Below are 19100 nucleotides of genomic sequence, written 5' to 3'. Positions count from 1 at the left end.
AAAAAAAAAAAAAAAAAAAAAAAAAAAAAAAAAAAAAAAAAAAAAAAAAAAAAAAAAAAAAAAACTCAGGATAAAACAGCTACAGTGAGTTTGTTAGAGCCTCTTCTAATTATGTCAACAACTATTGAGAGAAGTGTTAGGAATCACGAATCTCTATAATAATATGATATTGTCCACGCTTTCATGGTTTTGGTTTTCCCAAAAGGCTTCGTACTAATGAAAATAGCATTCCTTACTTATAAACTCATGACTTTCCCCTTAATTAACCGATGTAGGACTCCTCTCTCAACGATCCCAATCAAGTTATTAGATTCATTCTCTCGCAAAACTACTCATCTATTTCCTACCTCACTCACTCTCACCGAACATCACTTGCATCACCCGTGCAGTCTAAGTCTGGCACCCTCTTAGTTACAGAACAAATGCATGGCATCAATTTCAACCTTACTCCTACATACTCCGTTTTTCACTCCTAGCATAGTTAGGCGAGTTATGGGATTACTACCCCATCAGATTTCACAAATGCATAGGTACTGTCATTATAAAGCTACATGATGGATATATAGTATAAAGAACTATCACACTGATAAAAGGAGAAGTTACTCATATTACCGATGCATGCAAAACTAACCTGAACATTTATCCGGTCAGATGGATATGCAAGGAGACTATATGTAGGACTGATCATGAATCTGGATTTTGTACGACTCACTGGTTAACCCCTCCAAAGCTTGATATTCATGCAGCTTTTTTGCATTATGGTTTCTGATACCATTTCTGAATAGAGTGCTTGCCGTAAACTTTCTTGTGCAGGATGAAGAAATCTTTCTGTTCCTTTCAGTTACTTTCTTTTTCAAATACTCAGATGTGAGAGCCTGAACTGATTTAATCAGACAATTTGCAATGAATCAGATGAATGCAAGAACTAGAAGCCTAATTTTGTTTTCACAAGATTATCTGAATGCCAGACTATTAGTTATAAAAACGATGCATTAGACCCAATAGGCATTTGCACTAATTTTATCTTATTTTCTTTATATTCCCTTTGAATCATAAGGCATTTGAAGATAGTATTATGATGAAAGAACTGGATGCTAGGTTACGTTGCAACAACAAAGGGGGTCAGAAAGCAAAAGGTTCAAGGACGTCAGAAATCTCATTCATGAGAGTCAATTTGTCAACGGATATAAGGCCTTCTATCAGAAAATGAAACAGTCAGTTCGTAATCAAAATCAAACTCTACGTATGCAGTCACTTTTAGTGATTGATTTAATCATCAAATCTTTTAACTCTACTAAGATCCCTACCAGAATGGGAACCAGCTGATTTCAGAGAATGATCTTTGAGTCTCTTTATCTTCTCAATAACTTCCGCACATTTAGAGGAACCATGTGATGTGTAGTTTGCAGTATCACTCTGCTGAAGGCTTGACAGTGCTTGCTCATATGCCTATAAAAAAAAAAAATGTAAATAAGTTCACCGTATTGAATGAGACTCTAATTGAATATTCACAATCATTTCTTTGTATCATGAGAAAAACTAACTGAATACTAAAGATTAGAGCTGAAATACGACAATAAGACACAAGATATGGAAAAAAATGACAAAAACAAAAAGTTAATAGGTATACGGTGAAAAACAGAGTCGTGCCTCTAGATTAGATTTGATCACATCCAACTTAACCTGATAGAATGGAAGAAATAAAATTAATGTTGTTGCACTAATGGGTAGAAGTGGTGCAACGTACAGTATGTTTTTCTCCTTTCTCGCCATTGATTTTACTTTGCTATAATAACAGTGTTTATTCCAAACTCGTTGAGGCCTACAATCATTTTGTTCGTGAGCATGTAATAAATAAGCATATTCTTCATTTTTTTCACGAGCATATTCTTCAATTCAAACCATTTGAAGTCTAGAAAACATTCTGACAAAGCTTCTCTTTACCTATTGTTTTCTATACTTAATGACCAACCTCATAACAGGAGAACGTTATGCAATAGGATTTGTTGTAATGTCATGCATCATATTTTCTTCTGATATTGTATATTAGGCACCTCAAGTTAGTTACATTGGATCATGTGCAGTTCACATGCATTCCACATGCATTTGATGATATTCTCTTCCTCTTTCTTAAAACTTAGCCACAATATTAGCGTTTATGCCGAGCTATTCTTTCCTATTTAAGAATTCTCCACTCAAAGCTTTTCCTTATGAACTACTAGCACCACCATTCCGCAAATCTCCAAAATTGTAGAGCTCGATTCTTAATTTCCCGAAAGACAAATACATCTTGACTAAGAATTTAATCTCACTTCACATTTCACATACTCAATATGCTTAGCTACATAAGGGATCCAACACACATAATATATAGAACTTTTAATGGACAGGCTCCTCTACCTAACCAAAGTTTTAAAGAAAATCTTAAGCAGTTACATAAATAGGAGAAATTACCTTACCTTCATAGCAATTGAAAAAAAGCCAGCGTTCAATGAATGCTCAGCGAAGTTTAACCATTCCGCGTGTGAGACTTGAAGCCTTGGTTGATTAAAAGACTTCAGTTCCCGAAAATTCAAGGCCTCATATCTCAAAGCTAAGCAACTCTAGAAGCATGAGAAGTGTAAGCTGAACTTAGAGAAATAGGTAGTCACATCTGCTAACAAGTTCATCATTTAGCATAGAATATAAATACCAAAACTAGGTGATTTAAGGAGGGGAAATGTTGCGGTGCTCCCACGATGAAATCTTAGAAAGCACCACAACTTAGACAGCAAGCAAAAGTGAATTACCACGGTTTTATTAACACGATACCATATTTATAGACTAAACAAAATAACAACAAAAAAGACTAAGCTAAAAGCACAATTTCTGATGTTCTGAACGATCACAGAGACTTATGCAAATGAATACTCACCTCAATGTCTCCAACAAGAGCAAAAGCTCGAACAAGAAACTCGATGACTAGAAGCTTTTGATCATCAGTTTTATCAACAGTTTCACGAATGATAGATAGAGATTCAAATCTGAGTAATTCTTTTACTCCGGATTTGACATCCATCAACGACATCGTGTCTTTGGAAGCGGAAAAGAATTCCAGAATTCGCAAAGTAGAATCATCGAATCTGTGGAAATCATAAGCGATAAAGCATGAAAGAAAATGTAACAATCGACAATATACGGAAGATTATCAATGGAAATTCGAATGAATGTGCTAGAATTAAGAGTGAATAGCCAAACCTTCGGCTTCTAAGCCGTGAACAAAAGAGAGAGTATTGCTCCGCAACTGAACACGGCATCAGTTAATTGGCGGGAAAGACTAGTTCTTCAAAGTCTGAAAATGGGGATGAGCATTTTATATGGAATGACACCGAGACCTAATTTTGTAAATAATTACTTGAATGCGTGAATTGTCGGTTTTATCCTTGTATGAAAAAATCAAATAAAATTAGTGAATAATTTCTTATTTTATTTTAAAGCGATTTCTCAAAGAAAAAAACATTAATGATGTTAATAACATGAACTAAAATTTTAGAAATTATTTAAAATATGAAAATATTTCATGATAGACATTGATGGAGGTTAATTTTAGTGTTAAATAATTTATTATTTTATTATTTTATAACAAAAAGTAGCAAAAAGGGTATTCGTGTAAATTACACGTACTGTAAGGTGGGCTCATAATCGTGTATAATAAAGTCATTATAATAAAATGGTTTTGAACGTACAGCCCAGGAAGTGAAGCCCATTTAGTACACAATATCGCCGCACCCGCCACTGCAACCCGGCAACCGGCCAACCAAACGACGACCGGACGGAACCCTTCCAAATAAGGAACCAAAATGTGAACTGCCGTCGCCAAAATTCGATTTCTCTGATCGTTTTGGCTTCGAATTTGATCTGATTGTTTGTGCATAACGAAGAGAATCGAAAGAGGAGGAACGCGCTATCTACAGGCATGGCTGGACGAAGCCATCAGCCGAATGCCTTGAAACGACGCGAAGTTCCGTTGAGCCGAAGCCCCACTGACGATCGTCGAGCTCATCATCGTCTTTCTCACTCATCTTCCGTTGGTGGTTCTTCGAGGGCTCACCAGACAATCCTTGTCGAAGATCGGATATCTGCGCAGCACCGAGAGATTCAAACTCTAATCTATGATAACCAACGGCTTGCAGCCAGTCACGTGGCGCTTAAGCAAGAGCTGGCGGCGGCTGATCAAGAGCTTCGACACCTATCGGCCACTGCGGCTAAAGTCAAGGCCGAGAGAGACGCTGAAGTGAGGGAGGTTTATGAGAAATCGCTAAAGATGGACGCCGAGGTTCGTGCGATGGACGCGATGATGGCGGAGCTCGTTCAAGTGCGGGCGGATATACAGAAGCTGAGTACCGTCAAGCAAGAGTTATCGGCGGAGTTGCAAGCAATTCGCGACGGCCTTACTAAAGCCTCCTCTGACTCACAGCCATTGCCGCCCATTAAAGGTGAAATTGATAGAATGCACCATGAAATTCAAAGAGGAAGGTAAATTTTGATTACTCCTTTGGATGCTTTTCTTTTAGGAAGTTGTTCTTGTTATCTCTTTCTCCGTTATGGCTCGAAATTGCCTCTTCAAATTAAAGCATCAATATATGTTGAGTTGGCTGTCAAGGTCTCTCCCTTTTCTTGTTCCTGAATTTGATTATTGAGATACTCCATTCTAATTGTTCTATATCTCTATGTTTTTGCCGCAAAGAAGATATCAAATTATCAATTCAAATGCAGAGCCTTAATGCTGTGATGCTAATGCCTTCTCTTTCAATTTTTTGGAAGTTGGTACCTACATGAACCAATCAAAACTCTTAAAGTTTGTTCTTATGGTCTAGCTGTTTTTGTTATCGATATTGCTATAGTTTTGAAGTGACACCTCTTCGTAGTGGTTGATTTCAAGTCCCAAATTAATTTGTGTTTACATGAGAGGCTACTTTTGTAAGGCATGGTTCAAGAACATTAAGACTATCTCATCCTACAAATAAAAAGAAGTATGCTTGTTCAAGGAAACAGTCCTAATATTAGATCCTGGGATCCTACTGCATGAACAATAGGTTTTGTCTACTACTAGAGCGAGCACAATTCTCTTCACACAAATATTGTATTAAACATCATGAAGTTACTTGAACCATTAGAATAAAAAAGAATATCTTTCAACAAAAAAACTAAATGGAAGAAAAAAAAAATTAGTGGAATGAAAATATAAGTTAGCTTCTTTTGAGGGTTATGGGCATGTGAATTCATCGTTTTCTATAGTTGACTCCATTGTTTCTTCTTGCTTGTTGATTGTAAGACAAAATATCATGATATTTTGTAACAGTGGACAAAAGAATTGGTAGAATCATTCTTTTTATGCAGAAGAAGTGCAGTGGAGTGTTCTTTTTATTTGAAAACATAATTGAGATTTGGCATTTACCTTTTGCTATGTGCTGTTGATCTGAACAGGGCTGCTATTGAATATGAGAAAAGGACTCACGCTAGTAATCTTGAGCAGAGTGAGGCAATGGAAAAGGGTATGGTTTCCATGTCCCAGGAAGTTGAAAAATTGCATGCTGAACTGGCCAATGCTGAAAAGAGAGCGAGGGCTGCGTCAGCTGTAACGAGTCCTTGTAAGCCTGTTTTCCATCCTTGGTAACCTCTGCATAATCCTCTTTTTGTCACTGACTCTCTTTACAATGCAATTTCATTCAGTTCCCGGTTATGCTGCAACTTATGGCCATCCAGACATGAGATACAGCGGGAGCTCATATCCCTCTGACCCTTATGGCATGCATCAGGTATCTGCTCTATGTCCGTATTAGTTTCATGGCTCAACAATTTAGTGCAGGGCTGGTATTGCCTTGACTCTTGGTAAACACCATTCAAGGGCATTGGAACATGAAGTTTAACTATCAACTATAAGTAACCATTCTACTTAGGCTATGTTTGGGATGCCAAACTCACTCCTGACTCAAAAGTATTGTGTTTGAAAGTAATATAAAAACAACTTTTCAAAAAGTACTTACAGAGTGCTTTCAGCCATAGTGTTTGACTAGCAAGAGAAGGCACTGAGCATCTAAAGATTCGGTTATCAAACACTTGAATGAAGATCTTGTAACTGAAAAAAGCATTTCCAATCATACCTTTATGTGACCAATGCCATGAACCAAGCAACAAGGATGCTCCTTTTTAATGGAAAATAGAAGTTTTATAGGAGGGAACATGCACTTAGTTTCTTGCTACTTAAAACAGGTGGAATTTTGGGTTAGGAGTATTATGACAACCCTTGAATGAATAAGGAGAAACATAGGATTTTTGTAATAGCCAAAAAAAAAAAAAACTTAGATCTTTTAAGCTGTCGAAGACAATTCATAATAATAGGTTTCTTTTTCTTTAGATTATGAATTAATACAAAATCAATGGCATGACGTTGGTATACAGTTCACATGAATATTGTACCAAACCAATTGGAAGACAGCCGCCGGACTCGAGCGGAAATATCGGCTCTGTAAAGCATCGAGAAGAAGGTCGCCGACATCGTCCAGAGCGAGGCCACCAGGATATTCCTCCGACGTCCGACAGCGATCGGCCAACGGAGCTCCAAATCGCCAATGATCGCATCCACCGGCGGCTGGAGCCGATCGAGGAGTTGCTCGAATGGAGCTTCCATCTTAGTCACGACAGCTTCGCTGAAGCCTCTGAAGTCAGCGGCTTTCAGCCTCTCCGGCGGAATGACGTTAGGAATGGTGGCAAACCGGAGATTTGGAGGCGTGGGATCGGCGCCGATGTAGCCGAGCCACTCTTCGGTGACGACAAAGGTGATGAGAATATCAGATTTTGTTAAGGCGAGCAATTTGCAGAGGTTCATCGTAGGGTTGATGTGGCCGCGGCCGGGGTAAGGCATCACCACCACGTGGATTCCGGCCATCGGAAATGATTTCTGAGCTGAAGATAAATGAGAGAGACAGTCAACCCTCATTTGGTTAATTGTATAAGCTTCGACCATAATTATCATAGTGTTAATGTTAAATTTATATTAGTGTCTATTAAATAAATTATTTAATGAGGTTGTCACAATGCGACTGTCTCATAATAATTATTGAATATAGATTTTTCTGATCAAAGTTAAAACAAAATGACATTTGATTATGTAAAAGATAACACATCCATATGAATGAGAGTGGTAACAACTCGAAAATTAGACTTTAAAAGATTTAAAAATCATAAAATGAGGAAAATGTCTAAGAGAGGCTTAGGTTGACCGTTGTCACCATCTTCTTTCTCCAACCCAAATTCTTGCATTTCTTTGCATGCCTTGCTCCTCTCTTTTTGTTTCTTTACAATTCAATATAGGCTTCAAATAGAGTCAGAATCTTTAGTTATCATTTCGGTCTAAATCCATCAATTTTTTATAATTGAGCATAGAATTATGATTTCGGTCTAAACCCATCAATTTTTTATAATTGAGCATAGAATTATGATCGTTAGAAGTGATCAGTTACCCTAAATTGACTTGTGCAAAATTTTAGAGGCTATTTCAACTCTTGATTTCTTCTACAAATTCGTTTTCTATATACCCTAAAACTATAGAACTAAATTTCATGAATTAAGAACGACTATTCATCAAGAAATTGGGGGTTCAAAGTAAGGAGTTTGACAGCATGAAGCAACCAAGAAGCCGTTTTCTTAAGGAGAAGCATTAGATTGGAGAGTGGCTTGATGAAGTAAGGGCTAATATAGATCGCAATACACAAGTAAGTTGTTATAGAATGTTGGAACCAACTATTAAATGGAGATTTTTTTTTTATTACGTATAATCAATATATATATATATATATATATTGTATTTTAGTCTATATTTTTAAGTATTTAATTTAATTCTTTAACGTCCCATTCCTAACTTTATGCAAAAGACTATTTAATCTTTACTCATTAATATTTCATGGAAAAAAAAAAAGAAAAAAAAGAAAAGAAAAAAAGGAATGTTAGTTTGTTGATTTAGAGATTCAAATGAGATTTAAAACTTTTTATTTAATTTTATTAAAAAAGGCAATGAATGGATGCAAAAATTAAAAGCATGTGATAATTGTGAACAAAAATGATTATAGCTCTTCAGTTTTGGGTATTTTTGTAGGACCAAAAAAGTTAGAAAAATCCAAAATGAAAAGAAAGGTAGCAATGAAAAAGACTTCAAAATATCTTAGGCTTCCCTTTCAATCACATGCAAAAAGTTCATTGCTTTTATTTACTTTTATGTTTTTAAATAATTCAATTAGATCCCTCAGCTTTTGAAATAAACACAGTCATACGAAACTCCTTAATCTCAGTATTAATACAAATTAAGCTAATGTGGTCTTAGTTTTACAAATTCAAACGTTTCGAACTCGGGACTTCCTCCGAATCGAACCCGAAAACGACACATCCCCATCAAAGTTCTGTGTAAATCTGCAGCCCTATTGCTATAATATATATGCTTGCAGAGGGAGTGATATGAGTAAATGGTCAATCCAGAGCGTGTCTTTAATGGCAAGTTGGGGTCTGGAGGGTCCACGACATTGAAAGCCACAGGAAAGCTGTTGTGAGTATCAAAGAAATGAATCAAACTTTGAGATATTTTCATGCACAGAATGAATGAAGAAAGAAAGCATATTCACAGAGAAAAAGGGGAAGAAAAAAAAAGGATACTTTTTTCTTTTGGGTGAGATATTTTGAACTTTGTGGCTAAACAGTCTTCACAAAACGCCCCTGTGAGCCAAAACAAAAAAAACAAAATGAAAGCTAAAATTAAGGTTTTGTTGGGGTTTGGAATGAAGCATTTAGTGAAATGGGTGACCTTTATTCTGGGCCTTTTCTGGGCATTCAGCTTACGAACTTGGTATCTTATCTTGTTGGAGAACAATCTGGTGAGCCGCTTCTCCCTGTACCTCAGCACCCTTCTTGTTCTTTCTTCCTCCATTCTTGGAACCTCTCCCATCTGTTTTACAACCATATGTTATATATATACATATAGTCAAGGATGGATGGGCATATAAATATAGAGAATGAAATACGATAATTGATCATTACAACTTACATAAACGTTGTGGGTTGGGTTGGAAGGAGAAGAACCGCCGGCGGCCCAGAGAGATCCACGGCCGGACCATGCTTCCGAAACCTCTTCGTAGTTAAGATTTAAGTTCAACGAAGCCTTCTTCTTGCTTTCCATAACGCCATCGCCGTCGAAGGAGCAAGCTTTTGGGACGACTCGGCTGAACACCTCCGCCTCGACGCCATCGCCATGGCCGCTGTGGTTTGTTTTGGTTTCAGAGAGGGAAAACTGGTGGTTGGAATGATGATCCATCAAGTCCCAATTGAGTGGACCGCCATTGACGATGGAAAAATTCTCCTGCTGCTGCAGCGGTAGCTTTTCCTCATTGCTGAGCTCAAAAAAGGCTTTGAAATCGTCCCAAATGGAATTTGGAACTTCTTGTTCTTCTTCTGCTCCTTCTTTCTTGGGGCTCTTCAGCAACGAACTGTAACCCATCTCTCTCTCTCTCTCTCTCTCCCTCAGTCTCTCTTCGATGAAAAATCCTTTTCTTTTCTTTCCTATTTGGGAGCAGGTTTTGTACGAGTTAATATTAATGGCACATGCTGCAATTTCTTCTCGTTTTTCTCCTCCAAAAAGTGAGCCATGGTGGATCCCTCCAATCACATCCGTACAAAAACTCTAAAATATTTTAAAGAAATAATACAATTTGTCCCATAATAAATTGTGATTTAACCACGAGTTCACTTATCCTAACCGAGCCAACAAGTCACTTGTGTGAAAATCAAACTTTACAGACAATCTAGACATATAATCAAGTCTCGAGTCACGTTTGACAGAAAATGTTTTCTAAATTGTGCATTTTGAAAGAAAATAATGTTATAGGCTAATAAACAATAACTGCATCTCTAAAAGCGGATAATCTATGATAGAAGAATTGACAATTAGTCATGTCCCCTTTCGACACAACAAGAATAGTAAAGACATAACTAACATAAAAGCAAGTAAAATGGGGTTTGGATCGGACATGGAATCATGGGCAACACACCTTAGACAAGTATGATCAAGACATTCGATACACAATCATAGGCAACACTCCTTAGACAAATGTCACCATGACACTATTTATTCTAAATTATGGAAGGTTAAATTAAGTTAGGTGTATGAACTATAAAATTTGCCTCTATTTAGCCAACTTTCAATTTAATGTAGATCCGTACATTTTTTCGCCAAGAGTTCCCAATATTCTAAGTTAATCAACCTATCACATAAATATTGAATTAAATATTTTTTATTTAATAGATTTTTGAAAACGAAATTTATTATTTTGAAAGTTGAGGACCAAATAGTAATTTAGACATGGAATCTGATCGATTGCGTTTTATCTCAATGTCTCACTCTTTTAATTCTTTGAATACAAGGTGAAACTTGCATTTTTAGTTTTTCTCTTACATCTAACCATGACAGTATATGGTCACTGACTACATTCTACCAATCTCCAATATTAGGAGAAACAATTGTCATAAAAAATTTGAAATTTCAAGTTACATTTAGAAACGATTCTCTAATGTAATTTTGAAGGATGAAAGACTAGAGATATGGCGTCCAATATCTGGGCCACATTGCTTTTTAATCACCTTGATTTTTGGTCATATTCAGCAGCTAAAATAAGAGCTAGAAAATTTCCCCAAAAACAACAGTGGCTATTGCCATATTGATGGAAGCAGAAATTTGGATATTGATAGAAGATACCTGTTAGAAGGGGAGAGGCGACTTGGACTTCCACCGAACTGAGTTCAACTGGAGTTTCGGTGAAAGCACTTTTCTTTTGCCAGCGAGCCTCCCCGATCCACTCACAGACATGGAAACTATAAGTTTGTAGCAGTTGACTTCATCTTCTGGATAAAAAGGCCGAGTAACCTATTGCCTAAAGGAAGTAGACAGATTCTGAAGCGTCAAAATAACAGTAAGAAAATCAAAAAATGAAAAGCGTCAAAATAGCAGTATTTTTATTGCTTTTACAATCGTCTGGTAATGCATCTACCCAAGCATGCACTTACACACATCTTCTGGACACAGATACGCCAGCCAAACTAAAATGTTGGTGTTTCTTAGTTATAGAGCAAATCTTTGATATAAGCAATAATAAATTCATGGTGGAAGAGCTATTGAACTGCAACTCTATTCTTTTGGCATGGAGAAAAAAAATGGTCCTTGATTCATATCTTAATCTATTCGGGCAGGCACATAAGCAGCTGCAACGGCTTGTGCCAACAGCTTGTAGGGACGCCTCTTCTAATTCTAATTATGTCAAGGACGATTGAGAGAAGAGCTAGGAATCACAAACTTCCACAATGGTATGATATTGTCCACTTTGAGTCTAAGCTTTCATGGTTTTGATTTCCCCAAAAGACCTCGTACTAATGAAAATAGTATTTCTTACTTATAAACCTATGACCTTCCCCTCAATTAACCAATGTAGGACTCTTCTCTCAACGATCCCTATCATGTTATTAGATTCATTCTCTCGCAAAACTACTCATCTATTTCCTACCTCACTCACTCTCACCAAACATCACTTGCATCACCCGTGCAGTCAAGTCTGGCACCCTCTTAGTTACAGAACAAATGCATGGCATCAATTTCAACCTTACTCCTACATACTCCGTTTTTCACTCCTAGCATAGTTAGGCGAGTTATGGGATTACTACCCCATCAGATTTCACAAATGCATAGGTACTGTCATTATAAAGCTACATGATGGATATATAGTATAAAGAACTATCACACTGATAAAAGGAGAAGTTACTCATATTACCGATGCATGCAAAACTAACCTGAACATTTATCCGGTCAGATGGATATGCAAGGAGACTATATGTAGGACTGATCATGAATCTGGATTTTGTACGACTCACTGGTTAACCCCTCCAAAGCTTGATATTCATGCAGCTTTTTTGCATTATGGTTTCTGATACCATTTCTGAATAGAGTGCTTGCCGTAAACTTTCTTGTGCAGGATGAAGAAATCTTTCTGTTCCTTTCAGTTACTTTCTTTTTCAAATACTCAGATGTGAGAGCCTGAACTGATTTAATCAGACAATTTGCAATGAATCAGATGAATGCAANAACTGATTTAATCAGACAATTTGCAATGAATCAGATGAATGCAAGAACTAGAAGCCTAATTTTGTTTTCACAAGATTATCTGAATGCCAGACTATTAGTTATAAAAACGATGCATTAGACCCAATAGGCATTTGCACTAATTTTATCTTATTTTCTTTATATTCCCTTTGAATCATAAGGCATTTGAAGATAGTATTATGATGAAAGAACTGGATGCTAGGTTACGTTGCAACAACAAAGGGGGTCAGAAAGCAAAAGGTTCAAGGACGTCAGAAATCTCATTCATGAGAGTCAATTTGTCAACGGATATAAGGCCTTCTATCAGAAAATGAAACAGTCAGTTCGTAATCAAAATCAAACTCTACGTATGCAGTCACTTTTAGTGATTGATTTAATCATCAAATCTTTTAACTCAACTAAGATCCCTACCAGAATGGGAACCAGCTGATTTCAGAGAATGATCTTTGAGTCTCTTTATCTTCTCAATAACTTCCGCACATTTAGAGGAACCATGTGATGTGTAGTTTGCAGTATCACTCTGCTGAAGGCTTGACAGTGCTTGCTCATATGCCTATAAAAAAAAAAAATGTAAATAAGTTCACCGTATTGAATGAGACTCTAATTGAATATTCACCATCATTTCTTTGTATCATGAGAAAAACTAACTGAATACTAAAGATTAGAGCTGAAATACGACAATAAGACACAAGATATGGAAAAAAATGACAAAAACAAAAAGTTAATAGGTATACGGTGAAAAACAGAGTCGTGCCTCTAGATTAGATTTGATCACATCCAACTTAACCTGATAGAATGGAAGAAATAAAATTAATGTTGTTGCACTAATGGGTAGAAGTGGTGCAACGTACAGTATGTTTTTCTCCTTTCTCGCCATTGATTTTACTTTGCTATAATAACAGTGTTTATTCCAAACTCGTTGAGGCCTACAATCATTTTGTTCGTGAGCATGTAATAAATAAGCATATTCTTCATTTTTTTCACGAGCATATTCTTCAATTCAAACCATTTGAAGTCTAGAAAACATTCTGACAAAGCTTCTCTTTACCTATTGTTTTCTATACTTAATGACCAACCTCATAACAGGAGAACGTTATGCAATAGGATTTGTTGTAATGTCATGCATCATATTTTCTTCTGATATTGTATATTAGGCACCTCAAGTTAGTTACATTGGATCATGTGCAGTTCACATGCATTCCACATGCATTTGATGATATTCTCTTCCTCTTTCTTAAAACTTAGCCACAATATTAGCGTTTATGCCGAGCTATTCTTTCCTATTTAAGAATTCTCCACTCAAAGCTTTTCCTTATGAACTACTAGCACCACCATTCCGCAAATCTCCAAAATTGTAGAGCTCGATTCTTAATTTCCCGAAAGACAAATACATCTTGACTAAGAATTTAATCTCACTTCACATTTCACATACTCAATATGCTTAGCTACATAAGGGATCCAACACACATAATATATAGAACTTTTAATGGACAGGCTCCTCTACCTAACCAAAGTTTTAAAGAAAATCTTAAGCAGTTACATAAATAGGAGAAATTACCTTACCTTCATAGCAATTGAAAAAAAGCCAGCGTTCAATGAATGCTCAGCGAAGTTTAACCATTCCGCGTGTGAGACTTGAAGCCTTGGTTGATTAAAAGACTTCAGTTCCCGAAAATTCAAGGCCTCATATCTCAAAGCTAAGCAACTCTAGAAGCATGAGAAGTGTAAGCTGAACTTAGAGAAATAGGTAGTCACATCTGCTAACAAGTTCATCATTTAGCATAGAATATAAATACCAAAACTAGGTGATTTAAGGAGGGGAAATGTTGCGGTGCTCCCACGATGAAATCTTAGAAAGCACCACAACTTAGACAGCAAGCAAAAGTGAATTACCACGGTTTTATTAACACGATACCATATTTATAGACTAAACAAAATAACAACAAAAAAGACTAAGCTAAAAGCACAATTTCTGATGTTCTGAACGATCACAGAGACTTATGCAAATGAATACTCACCTCAATGTCTCCAACAAGAGCAAAAGCTCGAACAAGAAACTCGATGACTAGAAGCTTTTGATCATCAGTTTTATCAACAGTTTCACGAATGATAGATAGAGATTCAAATCTGAGTAATTCTTTTACTCCGGATTTGACATCCATCAACGACATCGTGTCTTTGGAAGCGGAAAAGAATTCCAGAATTCGCAAAGTAGAATCATCGAATCTGTGGAAATCATAAGCGATAAAGCATGAAAGAAAATGTAACAATCGACAATATACGGAAGATTATCAATGGAAATTCGAATGAATGTGCTAGAATTAAGAGTGAATAGCCAAACCTTCGGCTTCTAAGCCGTGAACAAAAGAGAGAGTATTGCTCCGCAACTGAACACGGCATCAGTTAATTGGCGGGAAAGACTAGTTCTTCAAAGTCTGAAAATGGGGATGAGCATTTTATATGGAATGACACCGAGACCTAATTTTGTAAATAATTACTTGAATGCGTGAATTGTCGGTTTTATCCTTGTATGAAAAAATCAAATAAAATTAGTGAATAATTTCTTATTTTATTTTAAAGCGATTTCTCAAAGAAAAAAACATTAATGATGTTAATAACATGAACTAAAATTTTAGAAATTATTTAAAATATGAAAATATTTCATGATAGACATTGATGGAGGTTAATTTTAGTGTTAAATAATTTATTATTTTATTATTTTATAACAAAAAGTAGCAAAAAGGGTATTCGTGTAAATTACACGTACTGTAAGGTGGGCTCATAATCGTGTATAATAAAGTCATTATAATAAAATGGTTTTGAACGTACAGCCCAGGAAGTGAAGCCCATTTAGTACACAATATCGCCGCACCCGCCACTGCAACCCGGCAACCGGCCAACCAAACGACGACCGGACGGAACCCTTCCAAATAAGGAACCAAAATGTGAACTGCCGTCGCCAAAATTCGATTTCTCTGATCGTTTTGGCTTCGAATTTGATCTGATTGTTTGTGCATAACGAAGAGAATCGAAAGAGGAGGAACGCGCTATCTACAGGCATGGCTGGACGAAGCCATCAGCCGAATGCCTTGAAACGACGCGAAGTTCCGTTGAGCCGAAGCCCCACTGACGATCGTCGAGCTCATCATCGTCTTTCTCACTCATCTTCCGTTGGTGGTTCTTCGAGGGCTCACCAGACAATCCTTGTCGAAGATCGGATATCTGCGCAGCACCGAGAGATTCAAACTCTAATCTATGATAACCAACGGCTTGCAGCCAGTCACGTGGCGCTCAAGCAAGAGCTGGCGGCGGCTGATCAAGAGCTTCGACACCTATCGGCCACTGCGGCTAAAGTCAAGGCCGAGAGAGACGCTGAAGTGAGGGAGGTTTATGAGAAATCGCTAAAGATGGACGCCGAGGTTCATGCGATGGACGCGATGATGGCGGAGCTCGTTCAAGTGCGGGCGGATATACAGAAGCTGAGTACCGTCAAGCAAGAGTTATCGGCGGAGTTGCAAGCAATTCGCGACGGCCTTACTAAAGCCTCCTCTGACTCACAGCCATTGCCGCCCATTAAAGGTGAAATTGATAGAATGCACCATGAAATTCAAAGAGGAAGGTAAATTTTGATTACTCCTTTGGATGCTTTTCTTTTAGGAAGTTGTTCTTGTTATCTCTTTCTCCGTTATGGCTCGAAATTGCCTCTTCAAATTAAAGCATCAATATATGTTGAGTTGGCTGTCAAGGTCTCTCCCTTTTCTTGTTCCTGAATTTGATTATTGAGATACTCCATTCTAATTGTTCTATATCTCTATGTTTTTGCCGCAAAGAAGATATCAAATTATCAATTCAAATGCAGAGCCTTAATGCTGTGATGCTAATGCCTTCTCTTTCAATTTTTTGGAAGTTGGTACCTACATGAACCAATCAAAACTCTTAAAGTTTGTTCTTATGGTCTAGCTGTTTTTGTTATCGATATTGCTATAGCTTTGAAGTGACACCTCTTCGTAGTGGTTGATTTCAAGTCCCAAATTAATTTGTGTTTACATGAGAGGCTACTTTTGTAAGGCATGGTTCAAGAACATTAAGACTATCTCATCCTACAAATAAAAAGAAGTATGCTTGTTCAAGGAAACAGTCCTAATATTAGATCCTGGGATCCTACTGCATGAACAATAGGTTTTGTCTACTACTAGAGCGAGCACAATTCTCTTCACACAAATATTGTATTAAACATCATGAAGTTACTTGAACCATTAGAATAAAAAAGAATATCTTTCAACAAAAAAACTAAATGGAAGAAAAAAAAAATTAGTGGAATGAAAATATAAGTTAGCTTCTTTTGAGGGTTATGGGCATGTGAATTCATCGTTTTCTATAGTNACCATTAGAATAAAAAAGAATATCTTTCAACAAAAAAACTAATGGAAGAAAAAAAAAATTAGTGGAATGAAAATATAAGTTAGTTTCTTTTGAGGGTTATGGGCATGTGAATTCATCGTTTTCTATACTTGACTCCATTGTTTCTTCTTGCTTGTTGATTGTAAGACAAAATATCATGATATTTTGTAACAGTGGACAAAAGAATTGGTAGAATCATTCTTTTTATGCAGAAGAAGTGCAGTGGAGTGTTCTTTTTATTTGAAAACATAATTGAGATTTGGCATTTACCTTTTGCTATGTGCTGTTGATCTGAACAGGGCTGCTATTGAATATGAGAAAAGGACTCACGCTAGTAATGTTGAGCAGAGTGAGGCAATGGAAAAGGGTATGGTTTCCATGTCCCAGGAAGTTGAAAAATTGCATGCTGAACTGGCCAATGCTGAAAAGAGAGCGAGGGCTGCGTCAGCTGTAACGAGTCCTTGTAAGCCTGTTTTCCATCCTTGGTAACCTCTGCATCATCCTCTTTTTGTCACTGACTCTCTTTACAATGCAATTTCATTCAGTTCCCGGTTATGCTGCAACTTATGGCCATCCCGACATGAGATACAGCAGGAGCTCATATCCCTCTGACCCTTATGGCAATCATCAGGTATCTGCTCTATGTCTGTATTAGTTTCATGGGTCAACAATTTAGTGCAGGGCTGGTATTGCCTTGACTCTTGGTAAACACCATTCAAGGGCATTGGAACATGAAGTTTAACTATCAACTATAAGTAACCATTCTACTTAGGCTATGTTTGGGATGCCAAACTCACTCCTGACTCAAAAGTATTGTGTTTGGAAGTAATATAAAAACAACTTTTGAAAAAGTACTTACAGAGTGCTTTCAGCCATAGTGTTTGACTAGCAAGAGAAGGCACTGAGCATCTAAAGATTCGGTTATCAAACACTTGAATGAAGATCTTGTAACTGAAAAAAGCATTTCCAATCATACCTTTATGTGACCAATGCCATGAACCAAGCAACAAGGATGCTCCTTTTTAATGGAAAATAGAAGTTTTATAGGAGGGAACATGCACTTAGTTTCTTGCTACTTAAAACAGGTGGAATTTTGGGTTAGGAGTATTATGACAACCCTTGAATGAATAAGGAGAAACATAGGATTTTTGTAATAGCCCAAGCCCACTGCTAGCAGATATTATCCGCTTTGGTCTATTATGTATTGCCGTCAGCCTCACAGTTTTAAAACGCGTCTGTTAGGGAGAGGTTTCCACACTCATATAAGTAATGCTTCATTCCCCTCTCAAATTAATGTGGAATCTCACCATTTTAGATTTTAGCTTAGAGTGTCATGTATGGGGTTTGTTTCTGTTGAGTTAGATTGAATGCAGAGGTTGGGCCTCAACCTTCAACCTCAACCTCAAAGAAAGGAAGTTGTGTCCTAATCACTAAGCTAAACTCATTTTGGTATCACAAGTGTTCCATTATATCTATTTGTGTGGCAGATTGATTAGATGTATTCTCAATTATAGTTATCAAATCTCCCTCTACACCTCCATAATATAGGATGGGTATCTGTTTCAGGTTCAGGGAGGAGCTGGCGTCGATACATATGCACGCGCACCATCAACACATGGACCGCCTTACCACGTACAACCAGCACCACCGCATACACAATGAATGAGCAGTGTAATGCATGGATATGTTATGTGCTGTGCTTTTGATGAGGGGTGGTGCGAAAGGCGTTGTAAATACAGCTGCGGATGCTCTGTTTTCGCATCGTAAGTTCCTTTCATCGTAAGTTCCTTTCACTACTATGTAAATTTAACTTGTGACCCATGGCAGTTCTGAAAGAGCGGTCAATATCATGGGTTTCGTTAAGTTTTGACATAATGATTCACTGAATTTTTTCCCCCGCAAATGATATTGGAAACATCTTATCCTCCTTAGAACCTTGCATCATTTGAAACATCTTAAGATAATGTGGGACAAACAAGCTACTTCTTCATGGGTTATTGCATTTTTTTTTTTTTTCATCTTTTCCATTTCATTGATTATCAAATGAAATTTATTAGTAGAAATTGATATCGACATCAAATCATTGCTAGTGGACCCGGACTTATTCTAAAAAAGTCATTTCGAATTCTTTGTTCACACAGACAAAGTCAAGGAAAACCTCTTATTATTCTAATATTGGACTTTAGACAATCTCAATTTCGAATCGAATCTCTTTTTNCAAACAAGCTACTTCTTCATGGGTTATTGCATTTTTTTTTTTCATCTTTTCCATTTCATTGATTATGAAATGAAATTTATTAGTAGAAATTGATATTAGTGGACCCAGACTTATTCTAAAAAAGTCATTTTGAATTCACAGACAAAGTCAAGGAAAACTTCTTAAATTATTCTAATATTGGACTTTAGACAATCTCGGTTTCGAAATCTCTTTCTAGATCTTTTGTCTATCTAATCTTGACTCTTTCTATTCTAGATCTTTTGTCTATCTAATCTTGAATCCAATCTCTTTCTAGATCTTTTGTCTAAT

General features: G+C 36.8%; 5 protein-coding genes across 7 annotated transcripts in view; 1 reads left to right on the top strand and 4 right to left on the bottom strand.

Annotated features, from left to right (window-relative positions):
* The window catches only part of LOC111783467, a 4764-nt gene extending 992 nt beyond the window's left edge, over positions 1-3772 (bottom strand). Inside the window, exons 1-6 of the mRNA XM_023664398.1 lie at positions 3726-3772; positions 3238-3331; positions 2915-3122; positions 2460-2603; positions 1308-1449; positions 632-880 (exon numbers count right to left, since the gene is read on the bottom strand). Coding sequence (XP_023520166.1) covers positions 669-880; positions 1308-1449; positions 2460-2603; positions 2915-3122; positions 3238-3296 — 765 coding nt within the window. The 5' untranslated portion in view covers positions 3297-3331; positions 3726-3772 and the 3' untranslated portion in view covers positions 632-668. The remainder of the gene's footprint in view (positions 1-631; positions 881-1307; positions 1450-2459; positions 2604-2914; positions 3123-3237; positions 3332-3725) is intronic.
* Positions 1-6972, bottom strand: part of LOC111783462 (UDP-glycosyltransferase 87A2-like) — a 13793-nt gene extending 6821 nt beyond the window's left edge. Inside the window, exon 1 of the mRNA XM_023664391.1 lies at positions 6460-6972. Within this exon, the coding sequence (XP_023520159.1) occupies positions 6460-6928 (469 nt within the window). The 5' untranslated portion in view covers positions 6929-6972. The remainder of the gene's footprint in view (positions 1-6459) is intronic.
* On the top strand, positions 3758-18504 carry LOC111783464 (protein FLC EXPRESSOR). Of its 2 annotated transcripts, none has more exons than XM_023664394.1 (4): positions 3758-4515; positions 5467-5630; positions 5713-5798; positions 18140-18504. In XM_023664394.1, the coding sequence occupies exons 1-4, from the start codon at positions 3956-3958 to the stop codon at positions 18233-18235; spliced, it is 906 nt and encodes a 301-aa protein (XP_023520162.1). In that variant the 5' UTR covers positions 3758-3955; the 3' UTR covers positions 18236-18504. The 2 variants fall into 2 exon arrangements, with proteins under 2 accessions (XP_023520162.1, XP_023520163.1); XM_023664395.1 differs by lacking the exons at positions 3758-4515; positions 5467-5630; positions 5713-5798 and adding exons at positions 15031-15791; positions 16873-17036; positions 17119-17204.
* On the bottom strand, positions 8289-9746 carry LOC111783468 (zinc finger protein CONSTANS-LIKE 6). The gene is made up of 4 exons (XM_023664399.1): positions 9074-9746; positions 8834-8974; positions 8686-8745; positions 8289-8573 (listed from the first exon to the last, which is right to left on the bottom strand). The coding sequence occupies exons 1-3, from the start codon at positions 9521-9523 to the stop codon at positions 8722-8724; spliced, it is 615 nt and encodes a 204-aa protein (XP_023520167.1). The 5' UTR covers positions 9524-9746; the 3' UTR covers positions 8289-8573; positions 8686-8721.
* On the bottom strand, positions 10530-15048 carry LOC111783465. 2 transcript variants are annotated; one of them, XM_023664396.1, is made up of 7 exons: positions 15002-15048; positions 14514-14607; positions 14191-14398; positions 13736-13879; positions 12584-12725; positions 11944-12111; positions 10530-10952 (listed from the first exon to the last, which is right to left on the bottom strand). In XM_023664396.1, exons 2-7 carry the CDS (start codon positions 14570-14572, stop codon positions 10894-10896), a joined length of 780 nt encoding a protein of 259 aa, XP_023520164.1. In that variant the 5' UTR covers positions 14573-14607; positions 15002-15048; the 3' UTR covers positions 10530-10893. The 2 variants fall into 2 exon arrangements, with proteins under 2 accessions (XP_023520164.1, XP_023520165.1); XM_023664397.1 differs by having other exon boundaries at positions 10532-10952; positions 11863-12111.
* Positions 18505-19100: the final 596 nt, after the last annotated feature.

This window comes from Cucurbita pepo, chromosome LG20 (genome assembly GCF_002806865.2).
Source record: "Cucurbita pepo subsp. pepo cultivar mu-cu-16 chromosome LG20, ASM280686v2, whole genome shotgun sequence".
NCBI lineage: Eukaryota > Viridiplantae > Streptophyta > Magnoliopsida > Cucurbitales > Cucurbitaceae > Cucurbita > Cucurbita pepo.
The sequence above is the reverse complement of the archived record's forward strand: the minus strand, read 5'-3'. Positions and strand labels throughout refer to the sequence as shown.